Source organism: Coloeus monedula (genome assembly GCF_965178545.1).
Source record: "Coloeus monedula genome assembly, chromosome: 2".
Lineage (NCBI taxonomy): Eukaryota > Metazoa > Chordata > Aves > Passeriformes > Corvidae > Coloeus > Coloeus monedula.
Genome location: NC_138782.1, coordinates 86,830,686 through 86,856,896, shown reverse-complemented (window position 1 = coordinate 86,856,896; position 26,211 = coordinate 86,830,686). Strand labels below are relative to the sequence as shown.

General features: G+C 37.2%; 1 protein-coding gene across 2 annotated transcripts in view; it reads right to left on the bottom strand.

The window, feature by feature from the left end:
- The window catches only part of PHIP (PHIP subunit of CUL4-Ring ligase complex), a 107,819-nt gene that overhangs the window by 75,177 nt on the left and 6,431 nt on the right, over positions 1 to 26,211 (bottom strand). For both annotated transcript variants that reach the window (XM_082277174.1, XM_082277173.1), the window contains exons 5-9: positions 21,235 to 21,385; positions 21,023 to 21,121; positions 10,381 to 10,541; positions 5,042 to 5,263; positions 4,340 to 4,440 (exon numbers count right to left, since the gene is read on the bottom strand). In XM_082277174.1, the coding sequence (XP_082133300.1) occupies positions 4,340 to 4,440; positions 5,042 to 5,263; positions 10,381 to 10,541; positions 21,023 to 21,121; positions 21,235 to 21,385 (734 nt within the window). The remainder of the gene's footprint in view (positions 1 to 4,339; positions 4,441 to 5,041; positions 5,264 to 10,380; positions 10,542 to 21,022; positions 21,122 to 21,234; positions 21,386 to 26,211) is intronic.

The following is a 26,211-nucleotide window of genomic DNA, read 5'->3' as shown; positions in this document are numbered from 1 at the left end:
AAGGAAATGAGAAGCATCACATCACACTGATGATAATTGAGAAATCAGTGTCTTGTCCAAAACAGGAATGTCAAAATCAGCATGTGTTTTTCCTGAGGTTTTTTTCCTCTTTCTAAAATTATGGGAGAATAAATAGATAAGAAGAAAAGCAGTACACCAAGCTCCTCTATCCAAATCTGTGAGACGGTTCTGCTGCCTTGTTCATATGGTCTATCACTAACAGACTAACACTGGAAACTTGTGATGCAAACAGGTGGCAGAAGAAAAAAAATTCAGCGTCTTCCTCAGAAAAGATATATAGGCAAATATTTTGCAGTGCAACTAATTTAACTGTGATGCACTGACCAGTTGTAATAATTCTCCATTTAACTTGAATGAAGCACACAATTCTTCAATTTCTGATGACCCGAAGCCGATTTTCTCTCTCCTCCCTACTGTAAACTGATGCAGGATCCAACTCCTGTGTTTACTATCACCACCCAGCATAGTAAAAGAAGACTAAATCCAGGGTAAGACTCGATTGCCTAAATTTTCAATTGTTTTCCCATCTAGTTTGGGCTACATTCTGTGAATTCCTTGCCTGCAGCAACAACATACTGCCTGGTCATAAACCTCTTCAAGGAAAGGAGACAGGAGCCCCTGTAACACTAAAGAACATGCATCCACACTAGTCACAGAACCATGTGATCAAGGTTGCTCGCTTCCCTTTGAATAATACCAGAACTTTGTGGTCAGCTGTGCCAATGTCTCTTTCATCCTATGATACTAAATCTAATGTAATGTGTCCTTTTGCAGTTCATCAAAACAGAGCTGTCACCAACATCACTGGACTGGGCCATATGTCTGACCCAAACGGAACATGCCTCAATTAACAAGGTTATAAAAAAATGGGAGACCAACATAGGAAGCCCTTAATTTCAGACATACTATTAATTAAATAATATTAACTGCAGCAGAGTTGTTGGCAAAGCTGAGTTACAAGAAATTTTGCAATCTGAGAACGAAACAAAATAAACATTTGCAGAGATAAGAAAAAAAACTAGAAAATACAACTCAGTGTATTTAAGAACAAAACTGATTTTTTTAATTTGAGAGCCCACTGAAGACAATACCAACTCTGCCTTTTTCATGAAAAATTTCAGCAAAGTACTAATGGCACTGCCAATCCTCTTGAAATGACAATCAACCACATGATCATCGTTAGGCTGCCCACTGCCAGGTGATTCGAGTAGTGTTGAGTACAAAAAGCAGGGATGGGATATATAGATTTTCTCTTTTAAGTAGCTAAAATTTCAAGACTTCACCACCCATCCCCATTTGAAGCATTGCATAATTTAGTAACACACTTTCATCACTGATAGCAATTGCATTCTTGCAGAGCAGGCTGCAGTCAAGCTCAGGAGGAACATGAAATCAAGTTCTGACTTAAGCATGTTACAGCATCCTTCACCTGAACTACTCAGAACTCGTGGTCATGCTTGAAAGCTCCAATTTCTCCTTCCTGGGGTGGGAGTTGTACTAGAATCAAGATACAGGGCAGCAAGCTCAGAGGCTGAATAACCATGGTAAGGGATCTTATTTTCCCTGCCAGCTTTCCTCCTCTTTAGAGATATTGAACAGAAACAAGCCTGTATTCTTTACTACAGGAATAAAAGGAAGGATAAACTTCCCACCTCACCAGCGATACTCTCTTCCAGATAGCCTACACAACATACCTTTTTAAAATAACCTCAAAAAACGGTATTATGACAAAAAATTAACAGGCATCATTCTTTCCTTTGATGCTCTTATATTGCTAGTACTTGTTTTCCCCCAGCACACAACTGAATGGATGTGGAGGGAACCTGCCACACTTCCACAGCTCCGGAAGGAGAACCAGATTCAAGTGTGTAAGAAGTGCAACCACCTCACTGAAAACTGTTATGACAATATACACCCATTGCTGAGATGCACTGGCCATGCAATGCAGCCTTCTTGCGGAAAATTACACTGGAATGCAAGTTTTCCAGTATAATTTTTTTTGGTTTACCAGAATAATCGTGATAAGCACAGTTAGAAAAGTTTACACCTTAGCACATTACATAAAACTTCCACTAACAAGTTCCCTGAACTAGTACACTGTTCAACTCAGGAAATTAAGACTTGTCTGAGTGTCCATCTGTTTCAATATCACAAGTGGCAAAAAGTTATGTTCCAGTCTCAAAAGACATGCCTGTTTCTTATTTAGACATTTTTATCACATTTTAGTTCGGATTAAAAAGCATCAATTACTTCAAATACATTACAGTTCTACTAAGTTTAAACAAAGACCTAAAAGAAGAAAAAGCACACAGTGATGCCTTTTAATATCTTCACATAATGCATAATATCCTGTGGCAAGAAGTTTTGTAACTCAGTTGCATGTTTTGTAAAGAACCATCTTCTTCCAATTTGAAAATGGATACTTCCATTTGATACCTTCTAGAACCATAAGGGCCCACAATCAATTCCTCATTATATTCCCTCCTCAACACACTCATGACTGTACATGACTCATCTTCATACATTTGTTTTTTTCCAGACTGAAGGAATACAGCTTAATGGCTTCCTCTCTCTTCTCAAACCCAATGTAAAAAATATTTCCGGAACAGAAGGTAAGAGCAGTAGAAAGATTCCAGTCTCAAAACTTAATCTGCACTCTGTTGTCAAACAACATGAATCACTGGCGTGACTTAGGTTACCAGACCACTTCCTTGCTGTGCTGCACAAGACAGCTGAACTGATCTGTTTTCTCTATGCCCCTATCTAATCACATTACAATGACTTCTACATGAAAGCATTACTCAAATATCTTTTATACTTTTAATATTTGTTGAGCACACCTCACTAAAAATTTTTGTTCCACAATTATATATCACCATGGAAAGGAATTAGTCCAGAATCCCCTACTATAACTGGAACCAGTTTTTCCCCTACCTAAGTTTTATCTCAAGACAAATCCCATCCAACTCCATGATTCATTCAATCAATCATCATTTTGAAACATTTATCTCCTACCTTATATATTATATATTACATATATATATAATATAATTATATATATAATTATTATATATTATAACCTACCTAACTCTCAAGGATTTGCTATTTTCTAATGACAGAATTCATTTCAAAAATCAATTTCACAGACTAAAACTTTACTTAGGAAAAGGAGAAAAAAAGAAAGAAAAGAAAAAAACATGTGGGCTCAAAAGGTTTACCAATCAGACAGACAAAGATTTCATCTTGTCAACAAGAGCTCAGACTTGGGAAATCTTAAAAAAAATAATGTGGTGGCAACTCCTTTCCTTCACACAAAAATAAGCATGTAAGTTATCTCCTCCTCTCCTCAGTAAAAATGGGAGTCTTAATTTGATTACAGCATGCACTAGGCAGCAGAGGAGTAACAACCTGAGACACAGCTTCACTTACATTATCAAAAGAGAGATAAAACATCCAGAGAACATCAAAATAGTTAAGGCCCAGACAACTAGAAAAGTACCTATGCAAGTGTGCCTGCAAGCTCTGCATAACCTCAGCACTGCAAGGAAAAGATTCTAGCAGCAATTACTAAAACTACAAGGAAATTGAACTCACCTGCAAGCATATATTCAGAAGAATACATGCCATCGTCAAAACTAAATCACTTATTACTAAGCCATCCATTTCCAATTTTAAGCTATGGGTTTTAGTGATAAAGGAAGAGCAAAGAGCATTTGAAAGCTACTGAGCAAGTTGGTTTTAAAAAACTATATTGGAAAGTCCTGACAACATTTTTAGTATCTTTGAAGGCAGAAACTTCATACTCAACTTCAGCCATCAATACATGGCTGTCCAAGAATTCTGCCTTCTGCCATGTTACAGCCAAGAGCAACTATGAAAAGGTAATATAAGTAAGGAAAGAACAAACATCAAAAATATCCTATCCTGATTTTTACTAGGATATTACTGTCGCCTTAAAAACTGGACTTTGTACTCTAGATTGCAATAATATCAACATAATTTTCATTTCATTTGAGATTAAGAGATGACATCAGAATAAAGGAGTGCCAACTTCGACATTGTATTAAACAAAAAACCTCAGTAGTAGACTTATTTTCTAAATTAACAGATATACATTATCACGCCATAAAATGTTGTATTATCAACTTAGTTTTTAATAGATAAGCAAGCAAGCTATAGCTACAACAGAAACAGATCATACCCAACAATCACATACTGAAATAGCCAATGAAAAGCGTTTAGTCAAATTTTTCTCCGTATTTGTACGTCATTCTTAATTACATAAATAGAAATAGTAATAAATAAAATAGCAACTAACTTTATTTTAAGGGTGCCAGCATCCCACAGCCAAAAGCATATTGTTCCGTCTGCCCCAGTCGAAGACAAGTATCTCTTTGAGCCACTACATAATGGAGAGAACTGGGAAAAGGGGGAAGAAAAAAAAGTTCTCCTGTTAATCTGTTCCAGATGTGCTAAGAAGTTCCACAATTCATTTCACCAAAAAAAGGAAAAAAAAAAAAAAAAAAAAAAAGAAAAAAAGAAAATCAAGTATCAAACCATACTTAAGGGAAACAGATTGGAACGAACAATGAACACCAAAATAACAAAATGCTGCTCAGTCACTCCCTCCAGAACCACCCTTCTGAGTTACTTGCCAAAGCAGTCCAGATTCTTCCTCCCTCCCCACCAACCAAGTTGCACAATAGCATGCAACTCTAAACAAAAGCAAACCAAAGTACTCCCGGTGACTGCAGTTCTTACTCAATACACCTGTGCTCAGAATCACAGCCTGCAAAGGAGGGGTACTTCAAAACAGAACTGCCCATATGTGCCATGAAACTTTTTTGAACAAGGATTATGTCTGGCATTCTTCAAAGGTCAAGCATTTTGACAATAAACATGTGTTATTTCACAATGCATACCATGAAAATTCCTTCTCACTTCAGGGCTTAGTTGCCAGGCATGCATTTTTATTACACTGAACATTCTCATGACTCATTTTTGCAAAGCAAAAACCTACCTGCAATGACGTTATAGATGCACTGTGGCCCTGAAGGACTGCTAAGGGTGCACAAGTTCGAAGGCACCAAACTCGGATCATTTTATCACAGCTTCCAGCAGCTATCATGGTGTTTTCATAGTTTACTGCCATATCAGATATTTCAGCTGCATGCCCTCTCAGGGTAGCCAACAACCTTCCATCATCAGTTGCCCAGATTTTTACAAGGCAATCATCTGATCCCTAGAAGTAAGGTAGAAATAAGTTCAACCACACCATTAGCTGTTTTGATGTTAGAGTTAGCACAGTGAAGTGAAAAACAGAACTAGTGACATGCAGATACTCCCACCCATGCTTTTAACAGTTTTCCACACTGCATTCAAAACACAGGTTTACATTCTCAACAGCATATACCAATTTATAATACTGATCACAAATCCTACAGTAAGTTGGTTTATGCTTTAGTAAGACACTTTTTCCAAAAACCCAGCACAAACTGAAGAAGCTGTTGCAATACATTAAAATAAAAATTTACATTAAACATGAAAGTAAATTATGAACTGGTACAGTCTGTCACTTATACCTACTTATGTTCCTTATCTTCCTAGTTTCATCATCATCATACTCACCACAATAAGTTAGGTAAAGAGCATGTATGAACAGCTATACCATTTTTAAGTTGAACTACTACAAACCTGCTTCAATATTCACATTAACAAACACTGAAATGACCACTCTTTCTCAACAAACTTAAGAGGCTTCATCTATGTATTCATACTTAACTCAATTTTTGCTGGTCTTCCCACACAATTCTAACAGCTACTTGCCCGTGTAACAATGAATTCACAGCCCTAACAAAAAATTCAGAACTCATTCCTCCATTTTTTATTGCATTCCTGTGCCTTCCTGAAAGTCTGGGTATTTGCACCACACCATGGCTCAATACCATGACATTTGAACACTGCACACACGCTGACAGACAAGGTTTAGTGTAAACATTTAATTCAATTACTTAGGATCAGAAGCAATACAAAGTTGGGTTTTAACATCCAGAGAACTGATCTGCTACTGGACACACAAAGGTGCTACAACAAGTTACAATGTGACACCATCCTTGCAAAATGTCACCAGTTTTTCCTATTCCATCTACTTACAGTGTACAAGCTTACCTGCATTTACACTTTAAAGACAGCAGCAGGCATGGCAATACTATCACATACCTTTTATAAAATAGGACCAGGTCTCCTAGGCAAAGGAAATAGTTACAGAAGCTTGTTCATAATTATATTTTTTGCCTCTTAGGTGAGAAGAACAATGGTACAGCCTATACTATTTTACCTATGCATAAAACTTCCATGCTGAGATTCTGTGGAACACATTTGCCTCATCTAACTGCTAGACTGCCAGAGTGCTAGAGCAGGGTACACAACCAGTCTGAGCTACAGCAATGAGCAGACAGAATCACAGAATTATTGAGGTGAGAAGATACTTTGGTCTAAGTCCAAACTCCCTGCTCAAGTAGGGTCAGCTAGAACATGACTGTATATCCACCACTCAGGTTTTGTTATCTTCTGTGCATTTACTGAAGGCACCCTCTTGTTCCATCACCCAGGTCCTTAAAGGAACTATGAAAGAGTACCAGTCTCAGTACCAAACCCTGGGGTACACCTCTAGTGACTGGCCTCCAGCAGTCACTGTGCTGCTAATCACAACCCTTTGAACCTGAAAATGCCCTAAACTGACACTCTCACAGACCACACATCTAACCTGTACATCACCAGTTTGTCAGTAAGGATGCTATAATTATCTGAAAGATAGTATCTGTTCATGTGGTTCTGTTATCATGATATGAGATTCTAGAGTATGAAGAAGCTTGTACACTCTTCTCAAAATGCAGTCACCACCAAAAAGCCCAAGAAGCCAAGACAGAAGGGTATATGTGCTTGCTTGTGTGTAAAAACTGCAAATAATAGCCTCACTGCTCAAAAGAGAGACCTGAAACTAGGAGGAGGGAATGGCAGACCCAAAACTACCAAATACTATAAAAGGTAGAAATCAGTCACAGAAAGATATAAAACGGTCAGCAAGGAAAAAAAATAAAAAATACTTGTGGGACCTAATACCACCTGGAGGGTTCCCAGAGGTCTTTTTAGTAACAGTAGACCAAGGAAAGAAATCAGCATAAAATGGGTCTGCTCCCTGCCAGCTGGCTATAGTGTCACTATAGAGGCACAGCTTGTACATCTACACTGCAGAGAAAAAATGACTGCCAGCCAAGTCTCAACAATGAAAAGGGGGGCCAGGGCAGAAAAGGCAGGGGAAAAGGAAAACAAAAGAGAAAAAAACTAAGGTAAATTTGTACATTCTGTAGCACCTCAGCAAGACATCAATATTAAGAGTTCAAATAAATTCATGTGTTTCTATCTGATCTGAATGGGACAATCCACAACTCTTAAAATACTGTTGCAGTTCTACTAGCAATGGCATTGGCTTGCAGCACAGCTCATGTTTCCAAGGTTATATCTACAACTCCGACAAATTATGTACCTATTAAAAAGCGTCTGTCAAAAGTGAATCCTAAAACAACTTCAGCACCGAGAGAGAACTGATGACTGCATTACCAAGGTATGGAGTAAAATTGGTTCATTTTCCTACCATTACACACACTTGTGGGATGAAGTGAAACTGCCAAGCAACACACAGATTAATCTTGGGTTGGAAATCTTACACAGACTATTACACAATGCTGCTTATTATTCCCTAGAAAGAATAATCTCAGCAGAGACAAGAAAATAAAGGTGGGGAAAAAAGTGTTTTGCAGTCAGAAATTTGAGTAGCGCAGGAGCGAGAGAAGACAGCATTTGTTTCTATTACCCTGCATTGGCTCTACAAGTCATGCTTTTCAGTAGAACCAGAATACAAAGTCTCTACTTCCACAGGGGAACAGCTGCCTCACCACAGTCTTCCCCAGAGGTTGCAGGAGAACCTGTTCCAGCACCTGAAACACTTTCTCCTCTTCCTTCTTCACTCATGATAGGGTCTGCAGGGCTATTTCTCTCTCATATTTCCACTCCTCTCTCCCAATTGCAGCTGCCCTGGGATTTTTCTCCTCCTTAAATACATTATCCCAGTGGCACTACCGCTGTCACTGATGTGCTGAGCCTTGGCCAGCAGCGCGTCTATCCTGGAGCTGGCTGGCATTGGCTCTGTTGAACAAGCAGGGAGCTTCTGGCAGCTTCTCACAGAAGTCCCCCCAATACCACAACCTTGCTACATGAACACAATACAGGCCAAGTAGGCTAGTAGGAAAAATGTATCATAACCTGTTCGCACTGTCTTTAGGCAAAATAGAAGTAACATCTTTCTAGCAAGGACAACATCTCCCATATGAGCACTGGGAGATGCTGAGAACACTTTCTTTTCCTTTTAATTCTAAACAGAACACAAAAAAAGCTTGAATTTAGAGGCTTTCAATCCTTCAGATGTCACGTGGAACAGGAAACTATCATGATGCAGCTTCTAGAACCAATTATAAATCTAAAACAATTTATCTAGATACCATCACACTGAAGGCTGCAGAGTAAAAATGTAAGGCAAGAACAATTCCCTACAGATGCACACAAATTTACACGCCACACTTGAGACTTTAGAAGTTGTAGTGGTCTAGATTGAAAAGAATTGGCACCATTTCATTATATAGATGCAATTACAACACAACAGATCATGACTGTTTATCCACTGACAATATGAGGCCAGCTACAGCAACTTGGACTTTACCAAAATGTGGAATACAACCATTTGCCAACAGCCACTTAAACATCTACACGAAGAACACTGGATTTACCTAAGTGCAGAGACAAGAAGTTCAGTCCCAGGCCCTCCAAAATGAAAATTCAGCAACCACATTCAACATCTATGGCCACTTTATTTAACACCAGACTGAAGTAATCATGATCTAAACTGGGAACTTTTTTTCAAGCAATTAGACCAGGACACAGGTCAGCAAAGGAATGCCAGCAAAACTCTGGGCTTGCAGAAACATATTGCCCCTCTCCACCCTCCATTTTATTTCAGGTTGTTCTACTTCTCTCTTGGAAAAAAACTACTGTTACAGTCAAGAGAATTTCTCTCATAGAATCTCTAATGCATTCTGCCATGTCACATACAAAATAAACCCACAACACAGAGCCCCTTTCCTGATAATTTAATCACATATAAACCACAGGACATAAGATTTTAATGCCTGTGATTTGGCTTGCTGATGAAAACAAAAGAAATATGAAAATGAGTCTCTTCTATGCCTGAAATAACAAGTGAACAAATAAATCTGCCTCTTCAAAACACTCCAAGGTGTCCCATCCCTTCAACAACTCATTTCCCCACATGACAAAGCAAGATGTATGTGGGCAAAAGGGCAAATTATACTTACAACTGCCTTCTGAAAGAATTTTAGAAGTTAGGACTGCAAGGAAAAATAGGAAACCTGAACTGTATTTCTATCCGCATTGTTCAAGCTATCTGACATGAGGTTAAAAGGACACAATCAAGCTCCTCAATCCACACAGGTATCAATTACATCCAGTGTTTGTAGGAAGGCAATAAATGCAGCCAAAGCATCCTGGACTGGCATCTGCTGTGTTTATGAAGTGTGTTTATGAAATCTTTGTCTCTACTGAAACTGACTACTTACCAAGAAATCCAAATATTACACTGATACCTATCTGGTTTTATAAAACCCATTCCTTGGGAAAGCTGCAATTTCAGTACTGACTTCAGACATCTGTCTAGTATTTATGACTTAACAACAACAAAAAAAGCAAATAATTAAAAATACTAAGAACACTAGTATTTAAAAAAAATTCCTAGGTTGTCATAAAGACAATTTGTTGTGAACCAACATTTGTTACAACACACCATGTGATTGTTCTCTCTCTTACTTCCTAGGATCTCATAAAAACAATTTGTTGTGAACCAACATTTGTTACAACACACCACATGATTGTTCTCTCTCTGACTCCCTAATCAAATTCTGTGGTGGCGGTTCCTTGTTTTGCTTATGTTTTTGCTAGAGCAAACAAACCCAGAAGAAAGAACCTACATAGGTTCAGTGGGAAAATGAACAGTTTTCCCAATGAACTACACAGATCAGCTATCACCATCACGTCTAGTAGCATGTAAACCAGCACGGCTACTAAAAAAAAAAAAAAAAAAAAAAAGAGAGGAATAGTGGCAAAGGATTACCTTCTTTTCATTCATAATCAGTGTATCTATCCTATATTCAGGTTTTGGAAGCAATTAGGTGACATCTTATGTGTACTTAAAAAAGAAAATGTTTACAAAAATACAGATTTTGTACTCACAGTAAATATTCGCCTGCCAGTCCGATCAAAAGTTACACAGTATACAGAAGATAAGTGTCCTAAAATTCGTTTGTGCATCTTCATATGTTGATAGACTGCAGTTGGAACGAGGCGTTCAAGTCTGTATTTTCCATTTAGTTTTCTTGAAAACAGGGTATCCACTACCAAATGGGTAAAGAAAAAAGAAGAGACACATTTATATTGCATTCATAAACTAAGATACTTGACAAGGTTGGAAAATTTATTTCAACACTGGAGCACTTGCACATATGAACAGCTTACTGTAGTAATGATCTCATTTTGCCCTAGTTAGAGAAAAATACATACAAAAGTAGCCTATGATACAGACATGGAAAAAGTATTGAAATGCAAGGCATAGTACAAAGATGCAATACAACTTGCAACTTTAAGTGCCCAAATTCAGGAGTACTGAGGCAGCTTCCATGAAGGAGTAACCTACCTCAAACACAAAAAGCGTGAAAGCTTCCACATAGCTATTAATTGAAGGTCAGCACACATTCAAATCTTCTCCAAGGAAATCTGCTTCTTGAGGTCTACTCAAACATTTATCCATCACTTGTAAGACAGCTTATTTTTTAAGAATCCTGCTACCCACTACAGTTAAACAAACACACACACAAAACCACCATACAAAAATTTACAAATTAATTTACTCAAACTTAGAGAAAATTCTGATTTTGACTAACAAAACTTTGTTTCAAAGAGCTTTGAGACCTTTTTTTCAAGTTTAAGAGCTAACACGTTCCAGGAGCAAGAATTCACTTCAACAAAATGGAAATCTTCATCCAGAATGTCAGTGAAGAAAATTAAGTTCACTGTAATTAATTTTAAACTGCTACTCATGCAATAATAAAGCAACAAAGTATAATACTTCTCTGCATGGATACATAGACATTAGTTACACTCCATATCCTCATTAGACCAAAGAATGGCAATGGTGATACATTTTATAATCTACAGAACTGTGACAAGGCAGATAATGTAACATGCACATACAGAATGGTGTTGGAAGATGTAAAGCAAATTTGGAAGGGACAACGGTCAGTCATCCAGTCTAACCTCCCTGCTCAAGCAGTGTCATCCTAGAACATGCGGCACAGGACTGCACCTAGATGGTTCTTGAATGTCTCCAGTGAGGGAGACTCTACAACCTCTCTGGGCAATCTGTTCCAGTGCACAGTCACCCACACAGGGAAGTTCTTCCTCATATTCACAGAAGGAATAATTCCACAAAGGTGGAACTTCCTGTGCATCAGTTTCCACCCATTGCCTCTTGTCCTATTTCTTTGCACCACCAAGAAGAGCCTGGCTTATTTCTCTTGGCACCCTCCCTTCTACAGACGCTGATATGGTCACCTCTCGGTTGTTGCTTCTCAAGGACGAGCAAGCCCATCTCTCTCAGCCTGTCCCATTTATCTCAGAGAGAGACACTCCAGTCCCTTAATCATCCTCATAGCCCTCCACTGGATCCACTCCAAGACCTCCATGTCTCTCTTGTGCTGAGGAACCCAGAACTGGACACAGCACTCCAGACTGACGTCATCAGGATTGAGTAGATCACTTCCCTTGACCTGCTGGAAATGGTCTTCCTAAAGCATCCCTGGATACCACTGGCCGCCTTGGCCACAACGGCGCTGCTGGCTCCTGGAAAACTTGCTCCCTGGTATCAACTGCACAACAGCTACAAACCGCTCGCACCTCTTGGGTTTGGCCCAGACCAACATAACAGTGGTGCATGAGCCAGCACAGGTCAAATTACATCAGATTTGCCAATTTTTACAGTGGGATTGTAGCTATTCTGTAAGAGCTACAAGCTTCTTGTGTTATAACCAAGTGCAAAGTCCATTAGCCTCAGGCCCTAATTCAAGGGAGTTTTCCTAGTTCAAGAAGCTTTTTGAAGGAGTGGAATTATTAGCTATAAAACAAAGCACTTTTAGTCAAGGAGCAACTGCTGTCTTAAGGCTCTACGATATCTTCACCCTTCCCTCATACTAGAAAACTAGTGGTTGCATTTGCTTTTTGACAAAGTTTTTCCTTGCCAATAGTCTACTTCAGAACAGCAGGAAACCAAGATTAGTTGAGGCACAAGATAAATCTAGTTTTGGTATCTGACAAATCATCCTACATTTAAAAAAAAAAAAACCTCAGTAAACAAAACACACACACACAAAAAAAGAAACCAAACAAGTCCACACACACAAACAGAATCAAGGTCTTCATCCCAACAAAATGAGTTTACACAACCTCAACCTACACAGAAATTGTCTTTCGTCTACTTTTAATGTAAGATGGATATGGTTAATGGATCTCTCAATGCCTTCAAATTAAGCAATAGCTCACAAAAAGTAAAAAAAGCTTAACTAAAAGTTTAATTTTTAGCGATGTTGTGTCAATGAAACAAAACTGCAAGCAGACTCTTTAGGATAAAACAATAAATGACTTCTCATAAGCATGTAATTTTTAATATATACCTGAATTTATAAAAAACTTCTTAAGTACCTGGGATCAACTTCAATTTTGAGGGGGTTTGTGAGGGCAGGTTGTTTGGGTTTGGGAGTGTTTTGCTAACACTGAAGAAGCTACGTTTAGCAGAACCCAACCCAGTATTTCTAAGAATGACCTCGCTGATGCCAATCACCAAGGGGCAACTTGCTACTATTTCACATATCCCTGGGAAACTCAAGAGGTGAAACACCCTTTGTTCAGTAACAATCAACCTACCAGAGGAAATAAAAGGTAATACTGTGGCACTGGAAATGGGAAGACTGGAATCTGTCTTACTCTTTAGCCTTGAACAAAACTTAAAATGTACAAAAATACCAGCACTGGTTAAAATAAAACTAAGTGAATTAAAAAGCAATTTGACATGAAAAGAAATCCCTCCACAGTATTATGAACTTATGTTCTCTGGGAAGAAATTTTTTACCAAGTTCATGCAATTAGCTGAGGGGAGGCGAAGAACCAATCTCCTGCAGGTTTGGACACTATCCATAAGCACATAACTTTTAAGACTTCTCAGACTGGGGAGTATCTTCTGGTTATTTAAAACAGAATTCTCACATCCACCATTGTTCTTCAATATCCCTTCCATCTAACTACCTTTGTATTTACTCTCATCAATTTTGCCAAGCGATTTATCCTGATTTCTCTAACTGACAAATTCCCACTACTTAAATACTGACACCTCCAATGTGTCACCTGCAAACTCTGCTAGCACAATAGCATTTATTTTTTTCCTCCAGAGTACAGGTAAAAATCAAAAATAGCTACATCACAAATTCCTTCAGTCAAACAAAATTGATTTTTCTTGTCCAAGCCAAGAAAGATTACCAACTCTTAATATTAATGCCTTCACACAAATTACAGGCCCTTGGTTTTATAACAGTTGCTACATCAACACTTGTCAAGTCTCCAACCTATTTAGCTTGAATTTAACTGCATTTGGAAAAAAAATAAATTCAGAACCCTCTGTGACTGCAAGTCTAATCTCTCTCTCGTTTCAGCCATATTAGCACTTTTCTGTCTTTGCTTGGCCTCACACAAATGAGTGAGTATGAACGAAGCTGTTAATCACAGGAAGAGTGACAAGGTATAAGCAGTGAAAGAGTTGCAGTGGGAGCCACAAACTACATATGTGTAGGAAGTGAAGGAAGATGATACTTTATCCCAGGGTGGTTAGAGAACGCTAGTTGGGCCTTCTAGTGAGTCAACCAACATAAAGGGAAGGGTTGGAAAGAAGAAAACAACAGAAGAGAGATTGCATGCTCCTTGTTGGAAGGGCACTGTGAAATGGACAGTACCTTGAAAAAACTACCCAATGCCTGGCTGACCAAGGAAATTAATATTAACTTAGTTTTACATGCCCGCCTGCTACTTACACATAAGGTCCTGTTTTGAAAATAAATAAGTAAAATTGAAAACAGATAAAAAAACCAGATGCTGCTAAGTGGTTGTTGCACAACACAGTATGATAAACCACCACTTACTCCCAAATGATATTCTGGTTTCAAAATCAGGATTCTTCATATTTAATAATCAGTAAAAGCCAGTGTCAGAGAAAGCTGTGAATTTGTTGACATTTTGAAACTTTTTCACAAATTTTATCATTTTAAGCTGCTAACAATTGTTTACTAACTTGTTCCAAACAAAATTAAGTGGCTTCTAGTTTTTAGTAACGGGGCTCATATTCATACAATATGACCAGCCTCCAAGGCTGAAATGGTCTACTACCACCCAAGCACTGAATGGCTGAGGTGGAAAGGAACCTCTAGAAAGGTTATCTATTCCAAGCCCCCTGCTCAAGCAGGGTCAGCTAGAACAGGTTGCTCAGTGCTGCATCCAGTCCAGTTTTGAACATCTCCAAGGATGGAGATTTCACAATCCCTCTGGGCAACCTGTGCCAGAGCTCTTATCACCCCCCCCAAACCTGTTTTCTTATGTTTAAATTGAAGTTCCTCTATTTCAGTTTTGGTTGATGACCTCTGCCATGTCAGGATGCAATAAAAAGAGTGTGGCTCCATCTTCATCACATGCTCCAGTTCAAGTATTTATAACCATTGATACTAGCACCACCATCCTGCCTGTGCCACACTTTCTCTTCTCAAGGCTAAACAATCCCAGGTCTCTTGGCTCCTCCTTGTATGACAGATACTTCAATCCCTTCATCACTTTCCTGGTCCTTTGATAGACCAGATAACAGCTATAGACAGTCCATGTATGTCTTTTCCTGAGGAGCTGGATCCAGCACTCCAGGTGTGATCTTATTTACACTGAGTAGAGGAAAGAACACCCTCGACCTTATAGCAATGCACTGCCTCCAGCAACCCAGGATGCTGATTTGGTCTTGTGTGCAAGGGCACATTGTGTCTTCATTCTTCTCTTTGTGACACTTCATTAGATTCCTGTTGATGCATTTCTCCACCCTGTCAAGGTCCTCCTCAATCATCCACTACTGCTAGATTTCAACTGTTTGCAAAACTTTTTGCTTCATCATCCAAGTTATTAATTAAGCTGTTGAACAATACCGGCTCTTGCACCAACCTCTGGAGTACACCACTAGTGACTGGCTTTTGTGTCAGTCACTGGAATTAACTCTGCTGATTACAGCCCTTTGATCCCAGCAGTTCTGCCATATCTTTTCAGTTTGCCATTGAGAATGTTATGGGAGTCTGTTCAGAAAGCCTTGCTGAACTCAGGATAAATAACATTCACTATTGTCCCCTCATCTCCAAGCCACTCATCTCCTTTAAAAGGCTATTGGGCTAGTCAGGCAAAATTTCTCCTTCACAGATCAATGCCAACAACTCTTAACGATGTACCTGTCTTTTCCTACATTGACCTCCAGAAGTATTTGCTTCATCACTTGCCCAGGGACAGAGATGAGGAGGACCCAATCTTTAGTTCTACAAAGTCTCCTTCTCATCCTACTTCAGGTCTCCTGCCCCATTCAGCAACAGGACCTACTGTTCCTCCTACAGCTGACAGACCTATAAAAACTCTTCATGTTTTGTTTCATATCCCTCACCAGATTTAATACCAGAAGAACTCCAGCTTCCATTACTGCAGAATCACGGAATAGTTGAAGTTGTAAATGGCCTCTAAAAATCACCTAGTCTAATCCTCCTTTGAAAGAAGGGCCAAATATTGCTCAGGATCTTTAATTTCTAGAGATAAAAAAAAAGCAAGCAAGGTAGAGTAAAAAACATGGGATTTAAAAAACAAAGGCTCTAAATATAAGAGTTTAAATTCATTTTTTTAATAAGGGTTACTCAGGAACCTAAAATGCAATTTTGTTTTTTAAAATCTTGCTTCTACTGTCAGAATTCACTGCTGCCAACAACCTTAATCTCAAAACCACACATCTCAAAGAGTCAAAACCACCTTATTTGTTTGGTTTCCCATGGAACAATGTAAAAATCAGACAAAGCCAATGGAAGTGAAGTGGTGGGAGTTTTCAGTGGAACTTACAAGAGTATAGATTTTCTCCCTCTCAGGCATGCAATGGGCACCAAATGAATGCCTTCAAAGTTTCAGAACTTTTCTAACTCATTCCCCACCCAAAATAGACCAAGCAGCTCAAAGAAAAATAGCAATCTGTTAAAAGGAAAATAAATTTGGAGGTCTGACTGATATAGCAGTATTAGTCCTTTTTTTTTTTCACTTAGTTTTCTTTCCACTTTCTAATTTTACCAAAGTGATCAATTCTATCTCCTTATTTACATGGTCTTATCCTTGAATATGGAATATGCCGTAAAGATGGGGGATAGTAATCTGCCTTATCCACTAGTCAGTAATAAATCAAATTTAATTTTGTACCAAGTATAAGCTAAATTTTTAAATGTATACACAATCTTTCATTTTCTTCCTTTCTAGAGTTGTATTTAACTAATAGAAGTTCTGTTCTGAAGACCAGAATCCAAGTTCATTCCCCTTCCATTCACAGAAAAATAGAACTAGATTCAGAAGAATCCTGGAAGGATAACCCAAGGATATAATTCACTTACAACTCTTACCCTTATTGAATCAAGTTTCATTAACTTAAGAGGCTAGGCAGGCCTCTAATGAATACCATGGGATTCAGAGCTGTTAAAAATAATAATAGAGACTGCTAGACAGCTCCTTTCACTCTCCAAGCTAGTAAGACTGAATGTATCAAGCACTCAGTTTGTTCCCCCCGCTTCTTCAAAGATGTCCAAGACCAAAAAAAAAAAAAACAAAACCCAGCTTGAATTGACTTCTAGCTTCCTACCATTTTTCTCTTCAGCTTCTGAACTCTATACAGTATTCCAAGTCTCTTGACTTGGACATGACTGTTAACCAAGTAAAATGATTAAGCTTGCTATCCTATCAAGCCAGAATTTGTCTCTGGTCATATCATGAAGGTAAAAGTATACCAAATCCTAACTGGAGTATTTCTGGAAACACAAAAATTCTATATACATCTCAAACTTCACATATAATATTCATTTGCTTGATGAAAGCAACTGCCAACCCTTCCTAATTCAGAGTGGTAAGAGGTGAGATATTTCAAGAGGCAGAAAGCAAAAACAAATGAAAGCTACACAATCTCAAACATTTCCAAACTCCCCTGATTTCAGTAATAACCCACTTACTTTCACTATATAGTTCCACTGGTATTTTACTCAAAGTTCCATAAGACTTCTATAGCTCATTTATTCTTGCATACTAACAAGTCTTATTATACTTAAGTATAATTCAGTCTAGACTTGAATAAACATGTGTAACAAGATGTTACTTTTACACAGATCTTTTAATATAAATGCAGTCTTTTCCTTTATTTTTTTCCTATAATTAACAGAATAATAGAGTTGCACGCAGTACTCGTAAGCTAGTTAGACCTAAAGTATTTATTGTATTTCTAAAAATAGACATTTACACTGCTTTCAGAACCTGGCATTCTCTTTACAGCCAAAACACGAGCATCACTTAATAAACAAAGTGAAAAAAGTGTAAAATGCCTCAGAATTTTCTTGAGGTTGCTTACTCTGTAAAATCATGAAATATTAGTTTTGAAAGGCATATATTTTTTCTGGTCAGAAAAAAAAAATCTTCATTGTTTGGGGCAAACAGCCAGTCTCATTCAGGTCCTCACACCTGAGTGGTCAGCTTTCCCAAGAGTTCTGAACTCAAAGCTCTCAAAGGTTTATGCTTAGGTTTGTTCCTTTTTCAGCAGTTCCCAAAAATTACTGAAAAAGAGTTCTTCTCTTTCTGCATCCAAGAAAATGAGACCTTTAACAAAATAAATTAGCACATGACCTAGCTGTTTTTGTTCTTAATTAAGCACTTCAGCAACTTTTTTATAAGATATATTGCACAAGTGAGAGCAACTGGACAAAGACTACTCCATATTCAAGTTTTACTTCTCTTCATCATGTTCTACAGATATTCTGTAGTTTTCAGGGGAAATATGTATTTGTGCAAATCTATTTTAATTGTGTATAAACCAGTTACCTACAAGGCAGTTGGCACAACATACACAAAATAATTCTAAATAATACCCCATCAGCATCATACACCCATTGATTCATCAGGCTAGGAAATAAATTACCAACTTTGTACATTCACTGAAATGTAAGTTAAGTTTTTCTGCACAACACAGAAGAATTTAAGTGTCTTTGTTTCTGTTCCTCAAACATTAGTAGATTATCTACCTGAAATACATACGGCCTGAAAAATAATAGGTTCTAATATTTTTTTTTTTACATAAAATGCATTATTTCCAGGGGAAAACTGGAAGTGATTTAAGGAAACAGAAAAAAAAATTCTAATTCAATTTATAAAAGAAATGTCATTCAAGTTCATGGTTTCATTGAGAGATCAGAGTAGATAGAATAAGATAAATCAAAAGCAAATTCTTTAACATACAGCTCTGAACCAAATATCCCAAAAATCCAAATACACTTCACAGTTGAAAACATTCAGGTACCAGCACTTATATGAATGTTTGGAAAAGGAAATTACTGGTCATGAAAAAAGTGGTATTTGAAATAACTGTAATTTTGCTAACATTCAGTGCTCTGCAAAAGGTTCAATAAAAATAACATTTATTTAGAAAGCCTGACTTGTTCTACTCTAAAAAGAGTCTGAAAGTTATTTTTCTTAACATTTCATTTCACTACCACAGCAGCTCTACAGCTTTCTTTCAACTCCAGCTACCATGGATATCATACACCGATCTTTTTCCCTTTAAAAAGTATGCACCAGCTACTATACAGTGTATGGTACAGTACAACATAAAACAGTCCTCAACCATTCTGATTCCTCCAACATGTTTTAAAATTTGTTCACAAGAAAGACTAAGCAACCATGAAAGAAATCTTAGCTATTAAAAATCTCAGTCCTACAGCCACCTTGCAAAAATAGCCCAAGATTTTCCAAGTTTACAATCATCTAGCCATTGCACAACAACTCAAGAAGGGAATTTTCTAACCAGCAACAAGAATTTTCTCCTACACACCTAGAGCACAACACAGAAAAAGCCCTCTACAGGAATACAAAGCTAGTGGCTCTAAACAAAACCACATTGAATGGATGCAGGTGCTACATTAGGGTTTAACTGAACCAGTTCTGACCAATACCTATACCACCTGAGGAGGTTCTTAAAACTCAGCTCTAAACAGCAAGCAGAACCATGTTCTCATCCTTCAGTCCAAGCATCTACAGAAATATCATGGAGAGCATGTAACTTGTGCTTTAAAATGGAAATGCTACTAGGACACTAAATACTCTGCCATCTACCAAGTCAAAATTGGCTGTACTGAATGAACCTTAGAGTTTAGCTGTAGCATGGTTCTGCTTCAGCTGTTTGGAGAGAACTATAATTCTATGGATAAAGTGTAATGGTGTGTATTTTGAGATTTGATTTTGAGTTCCTTCAACATAAGAAAAAAAAATAAATAGCCCAAATTAACCTCTCTCGATTTTATATTTTATATATGTTATGTGTACCTATTTAAATTCATTAAAAACTTAGAGGCTACCAAAAGCCTCCAAAAGGAGTCTAGAGATTGAAAAATTGCCATGGCAAGTTACCACATTAAAAAAGTCTCTGTTCCTAATAGCATCTGGCTGCATATTTATACTGTGATACTATATATAGTATATGTATATCTATTTTTTCATATACATTGTTACATATTAGTTTCTCAATATATCTGCAGTCTTTTCTTTTTTTTCCAAGACAGGAACCTTTGTCTTTGCAGCAGCAGCTGCACCTGATCCAGAGCCAATCAACTGGATATTCTCTGCCCACTCTCATCCAACACTGCACATCTATCTGCACCTACCATTTTGGTAAAAAAACCCACTAATTTTCTGGTGTAATCCACACAGACAGTTTGGTCTTAATCATTCCCCCTTCACTGGACATCAATAGAGAAAGATTAAAAGATTCAAGTGATTCTGCTCCTTTTCTATTCATGAAAAAAAGAAAAAGGGTGCTCCTTAAAGAATCTTCTAAAATATCACACGTCTTGATCCTTCTAGCAACTAAACAAACATGTATCTTTGTTCTTAAACCATGAAAGCCAACGAACATTTCAGTGACGATGGGAGAGCTTAAAAATAAAAGCTGGAATACCTCTGACCTCCAGCTTTCAGTTTTTCAACAGTACAGACAGCACATGCATGCTTCATGATACAGCACAGCAGAGCAACCTAAAGGACAGCTACAAAATTAGTGAATGGACCAGGGAGCAAAAAGAATAACTTCTACAAGACTCAAATTTTTCCAAAGGAAATTATTACCAGTCTACATGACTCACTCTTCCTAACAATGGGTGTAGGCCTTTCTGCCCTATAATACTAATTATTTATCTACTGGCAGCCTTATTACATCTTTAAGAAAGAGTTTTGTTTGTATGTATTCATTGTTTGAATATATTTTATTCAATTTTATACTTCAAAGACAAAATTAGCTTCAGAGAAAACTTTAGAATAAATACGGCAACACAGCATCTTAATAAAAACACTAAAGGTAAGGTATGTGGCACTAACAAGGATAAATATAAACAGAACTACTACTTAGCTCTCTTCATCACAATAATCAATCACCTTGAGAGTTAGGTATTACAATGGCAGTGCCAGAATAAAATTGACTTACCTATACTAGGTGGACTGCCATAATTTACAGGGGACTCTGGAGGCCTTCCACAATGTAGTGCAGCAAGAGCAGATCCCTTCCATACAACATGTTTGCAACCTGTTTGTTAAAAATCACACCAAAAAATGTAGGCAAATGGGTTTTTTCATGCAAAACCACAGGAAAGGTATAAAATATCAAGAACTCTCAAAATTCTCATGAAATTTTCATACTTTTGTTTGTACGAAGCAAAGACTGTCTGCCAGCCCCTAATAATGTCTGCACTCCAGGGACACTTTGTGGAATTTCTTGCTCTAGAAGTGGTCCAAGTCGATGGCATATTTGAAGCAAGTGATCAGGTGCCAAGTGTCTGTAGTATTTCACCTATTATATCAAAGAGCAAACAAAACATTTGAGAAAGAATACAGTATTTTTGATGCACTACTGGTTTAATCTTTTCCCCCCAGATTGTTACACAAATTCATAAGAAAATTATTGGATATTAAAGGACAAAAACAAATAATGACCTTTAAGTACAATAATTCATTCCAGCTGGTCCTAATTAATTCTTCTATGCAGCACATGCCACTTTGTACAGAGAACCGTTGGTATTTACTACTTTCTGACTTCAAGGCACAGTTGGTCATACACTAATAAGCTCCCTTATAATCACAGTAAAAAAATGTGAAGTACATTTACATTTAAGTAGTGGCTTGGTCAAGATAAATTACTGTAAGATAAAGATGAGACAAAGACTGTAAAGACAGCAACATTTACTTCTTGCAAGAAATACAAATACCAAATAAATAACATAGCTTTGTAAAAGAAAATGCAAAAACCTTTTGCCTCAACTCACCTAAGCTAAAATACCTTGAAACTTCATAACTGGCTTTATTTATTTTACATCTAAAGCTTTTAAACAAAAATGTTGGCTTAAGTAATTCAACTTTAAAATTCATATGTCATCTCTATTGCATCTATAAACACGATTATAAGTTTTTGTAACAGGTCATAATTTTAAACTGCACAGTACCAAGATAAGCTCCTATTATCAGCAACATAACTTCTCACCACTTGATTATAACCAGTGCAACCAGCTTTAATGAATGCTAGACAAAAACAGTTTATTCTTTTGAACTACTATAATTCTAGATCAGAAAACTGTCTCAAATAACAAGGGGGGGGAAATAGCTTTGAAATGTATGTGACAATAGTAAAAATCCTACTAACATAAGGCTTTTGGTTAAGAAATAGCATTTTTAAAATGCATAAGGTATTGTCAACTCAGATTATAACAAAAAATTAAAATAATAAATTAAGAGGAGAGGGAGAATATACTCATTTTCTTCAATTCTTGAATAGAATTTGGCATGTAGTCATTTTTGTCCTTCATACAGCCTGAAATACATCTTCACAGTTTTACTTCACAGAAGAGGAAAAAAACCAGCAAAATACTGAAGAAAAAGCTTGTGATGTTTTGCTATTCTGTAACTAGAGGAGGCCTTGACTGACACTTAGGCAGAACGGTGCTTCTGTATTACACCCAATTAACAGAATATACCTCATTCTTCATCAGATGTGCTCCTATCTTGCTGACACACCGTAATTGTTTCATGTACTCCGGCAGTTTGCTAACATAAAGAGTGCTGATGACTGAAACTGAGGTTCTGGAAAAGCCTTGCTTACAGCAGTAATTCCCCCCACCACAATCTCCTAGCGAAGGAGGGAAAGTTTTCTCTCCTCTGTCTTGGTCTAACACTGGCCAGCAACTCAGTCTTATGCAGACACTCACTCATTCTCAGTGCAGTGGAACGGGGGAGAAAATCAGATGGGTAAAAGAGGAAAAAAAACTTGTGGGTTGAGATAAAAACAGTTTAATAAGTAAAGCAAAATCTGCACAGCAAGAAGAGCAAAATAAGAACTCATTTACTACTTTCCATAGGCAGGCAAATGTTTAGCTGCTTCCTGGAAAGCGGGGTTTTCCTTCTGTGGATTATATTACATTTGTAGAAAGCCTTGCAAGCTATCTGAATTTGTCTGCCTAAAAGTTAAATGACTTGCAAAATTCACACAAGTTAAAAAAAACCCAATTCTTTAAAAAATATTAGAAATTATATTTTACTTAAATCAAATTGCAACTCATCATAAAGATCAGTTAATTTTAAATTGCTAAATTCAATGTCATCAGACAGGAACACTGTTAGAAGAGTAGCAAAAAATAATTCTGAATTAGTATGATAAGAAAAATGAATCAGAATAGCAAATCAACATGTTTTTTTCTGCCTAAAGGAGGAATCACAGTCAAAATACATGCATGAGAGCTCTAAAATATCTAAAAAGCCATAAGAAGTGATGAAGCTGTATACACTTTTTGCCATCAACAGCCCTGATCCATTTCCTTAGCTTTTGTTCTCTGCTCCTATCAAAAGGAGCACAAAAGCTTAACAAACACTGCTCTTTGCTTAATTCCACCTGAAACCAGAATTTACACCTGCAGAATCTGAACTCATCTCCCAAAGATTAATAATTAGTGGGTTTTTTTGTTTAACCATGAATAATACAACAAAATACACAATACAGTTGTCATTTTATCCTGCTCAAGACCCTGCAGTTTTACATATCCTAAGAAACGCATAAAATCTAAAGTAAATGAAGTAAATCATCCTTGACACATTCCAAAACTACAGCAAGCTGACATCTTGAGTCATTTCTCATGATTTGTCATAAGCCATGTGCTCACTTTTTATTTTAGCAGAAACTAGGTAGGCTCAATTCCTCTTGCAGTTTTTAAAGCAAATGTTTTGATAAGAGGCATCTATCTGTTTCGTTCTTGATCATCTGTATTAAAGATCTCAATATATACCTTACACCCACACTACAGTCTCTTCTCATTTAAGTCCATTTGTGTGAAAAGAGCTATTTATGTCACATTATGCAGTAGTTTTGTGATGTTTCTTCACAGTATTTGTCTAAGTAATCATAGCTCACTACCAAGCAGCATTCGCAACAGCTCATTAACAAACTGATTCAATGATACTAAGTGAGCTGTATGGATGCTTTACCAAAACAGAAGTGGCATTGCCCATTTAAACACTTGTCAGTTCCAAGAAGTTTATAGATCTATTTCATGAACCATACACAGTCAACATTTGGCTCTCATTTTCCTACATAAAGCTAAAGTATACACAAGAAACTTAAATAAAAAGGTAGGCTTCATTTCTCAGTAAAATCCAATAGGAAAACTTTCTTAATTAAAGGTTTTATTTGGACTGATGTTTTTTCCCTTTTTCTCCTTCTACAAACAAATAAAATGTGGAACGCGAATAACTTATTAAAAACAGGCTATTAAGTAAGTTTTCTCCAGGTGATATAATTTCTTCACCATCAAAAAATTCTTCATCTACTCCAACTGCCTGACCACTTCAGGGCTGACCAAAAGATAAAGTATGGTGTTATGGGCATTGTCCAAATGTCTCAGACAGCAACAGGCTTGGGGCTTTGACTGCCTCTCTAGAAAGTCTGTTCCAGTGCTAATTTGTATGTGTGAATATTACAGTGGAAGTCACAAATTAAAAAGCTGTGTAACTGAAATTCACCCAATTTCTCCCTTCTGAAAAAGGAAAAACAAGAACTGCAGAAAAGATAACAACAAAAGGTAAGTTTATTTAATACATTAAACTAAAATAATTCAGATTGTTCCGTGGTGCGGCCTACCAGGAAACAATTCTTGCGCTGACAAACTCCAAAAAGGACCTAGAATCAAGAAAAATATACCTACAACTCAAAAAACCCACATCCAGAGTACTCTCAAGTCAGACTTCTGAGACAAAACAAAACAAATAATTTTTTGTTTTAATGGTAGCATTAGAAGCTTTGTCGGAAACAGAAAAGTTCGAGACAACTCAATAGAATGAAATTTGGTTTCATATCAATCTCTGATTCCAAGAAGAGAAAGGAAAGCAAAACAGAAAAAATAACAGATGTACAAGTATTTAAAATTCATACAGCTCTAAATGAAAGTGAAAACTGGACTCTAGAAACAGGAATTTAAAAATTATATGCCAAAACTGTGTTGTCAAACAGCATAAAAAGCACAGGATTTTTTCTCTGCCAGTCCCCCCAGCTGAAATTCTAGCTGTTTTTCTTCCTCGCCTTATTAGACTTTCTGCAATGTCTAACTCTGCTCTGTTCTTCCAAAAGAAACGCACAGAAGACACGCTTTTAAAGTAAAATAATAAACTCTCTTTTTGTTCTCACAGTCTTTTCACATAAGTTAACACTTCTTAACTATTACTGTAACAAAAATTAGAACTCTGAAAGCAAGTACAAAATTTCCAGATCTTAAGCACAAATATTATTTTCTAGAAAATTAGAAGCAGCATTATCCTCAACCTCTCCCTTTACCGACTATCCCCAGCTTCACCTATTCCAAACAAGCAGCATGGGAATACACAAAATGCAGCTGCACAGCTATCTGGACTAACATATAAATCTTTATTACCTTTGAAATAGACCTAAGTGCTTATATTTTCATTCTGCATGACTCTGCAGCATAATTCAGCATCAGAAGCACAATGAATGAAACAAAAGAATCGTGATTTGACCTAGACTCTTGAGTTAAATTTGCAATACATAATGCAGTTATTCACCATCAGTGTTTTAGACATCAAATAAAATATGACCTTATTCTAGTGCTCCAAATACTCTGAATCATTCTCTGAAAAATTGTTGTTCCCCCCCCCCCCCCACCATGTTAACAGTCAACATGCTTAGCTACCAGGTTGACTGTAAATGTTTCAGAAAAACACATTTCCACACAAGGACATTTAATAAAGCCTACGTCAGTCAGCTACCTATACTCCAATATGTGAGAGCTCAATCTTACACCAGCAGCTATCCCACTTTAACTATCCTGCTATGTAGCATATTACCCAAAACAAGCTCCAAATTAAATTACAGTAATTGTTGTACTATATCAGATCATCAATCTAATAGAATACTGTGTACCACCAGCCACTGCCTTATCACTTTAAAATTAGGAATTGCAATGAAATGCAAGCAGTTTTCTCTGAAGAATTCTCATTCCCTTTTTTCTTCTTTTGGGGGTGGGAGGTGGAGGGTGGTCTGGGGAAACAGGGCAGGGACATACAACAGGGAGGGAGAATCGGAGAACTAACCGTTTTCACCAAAACATATTTATTTCTTGTATA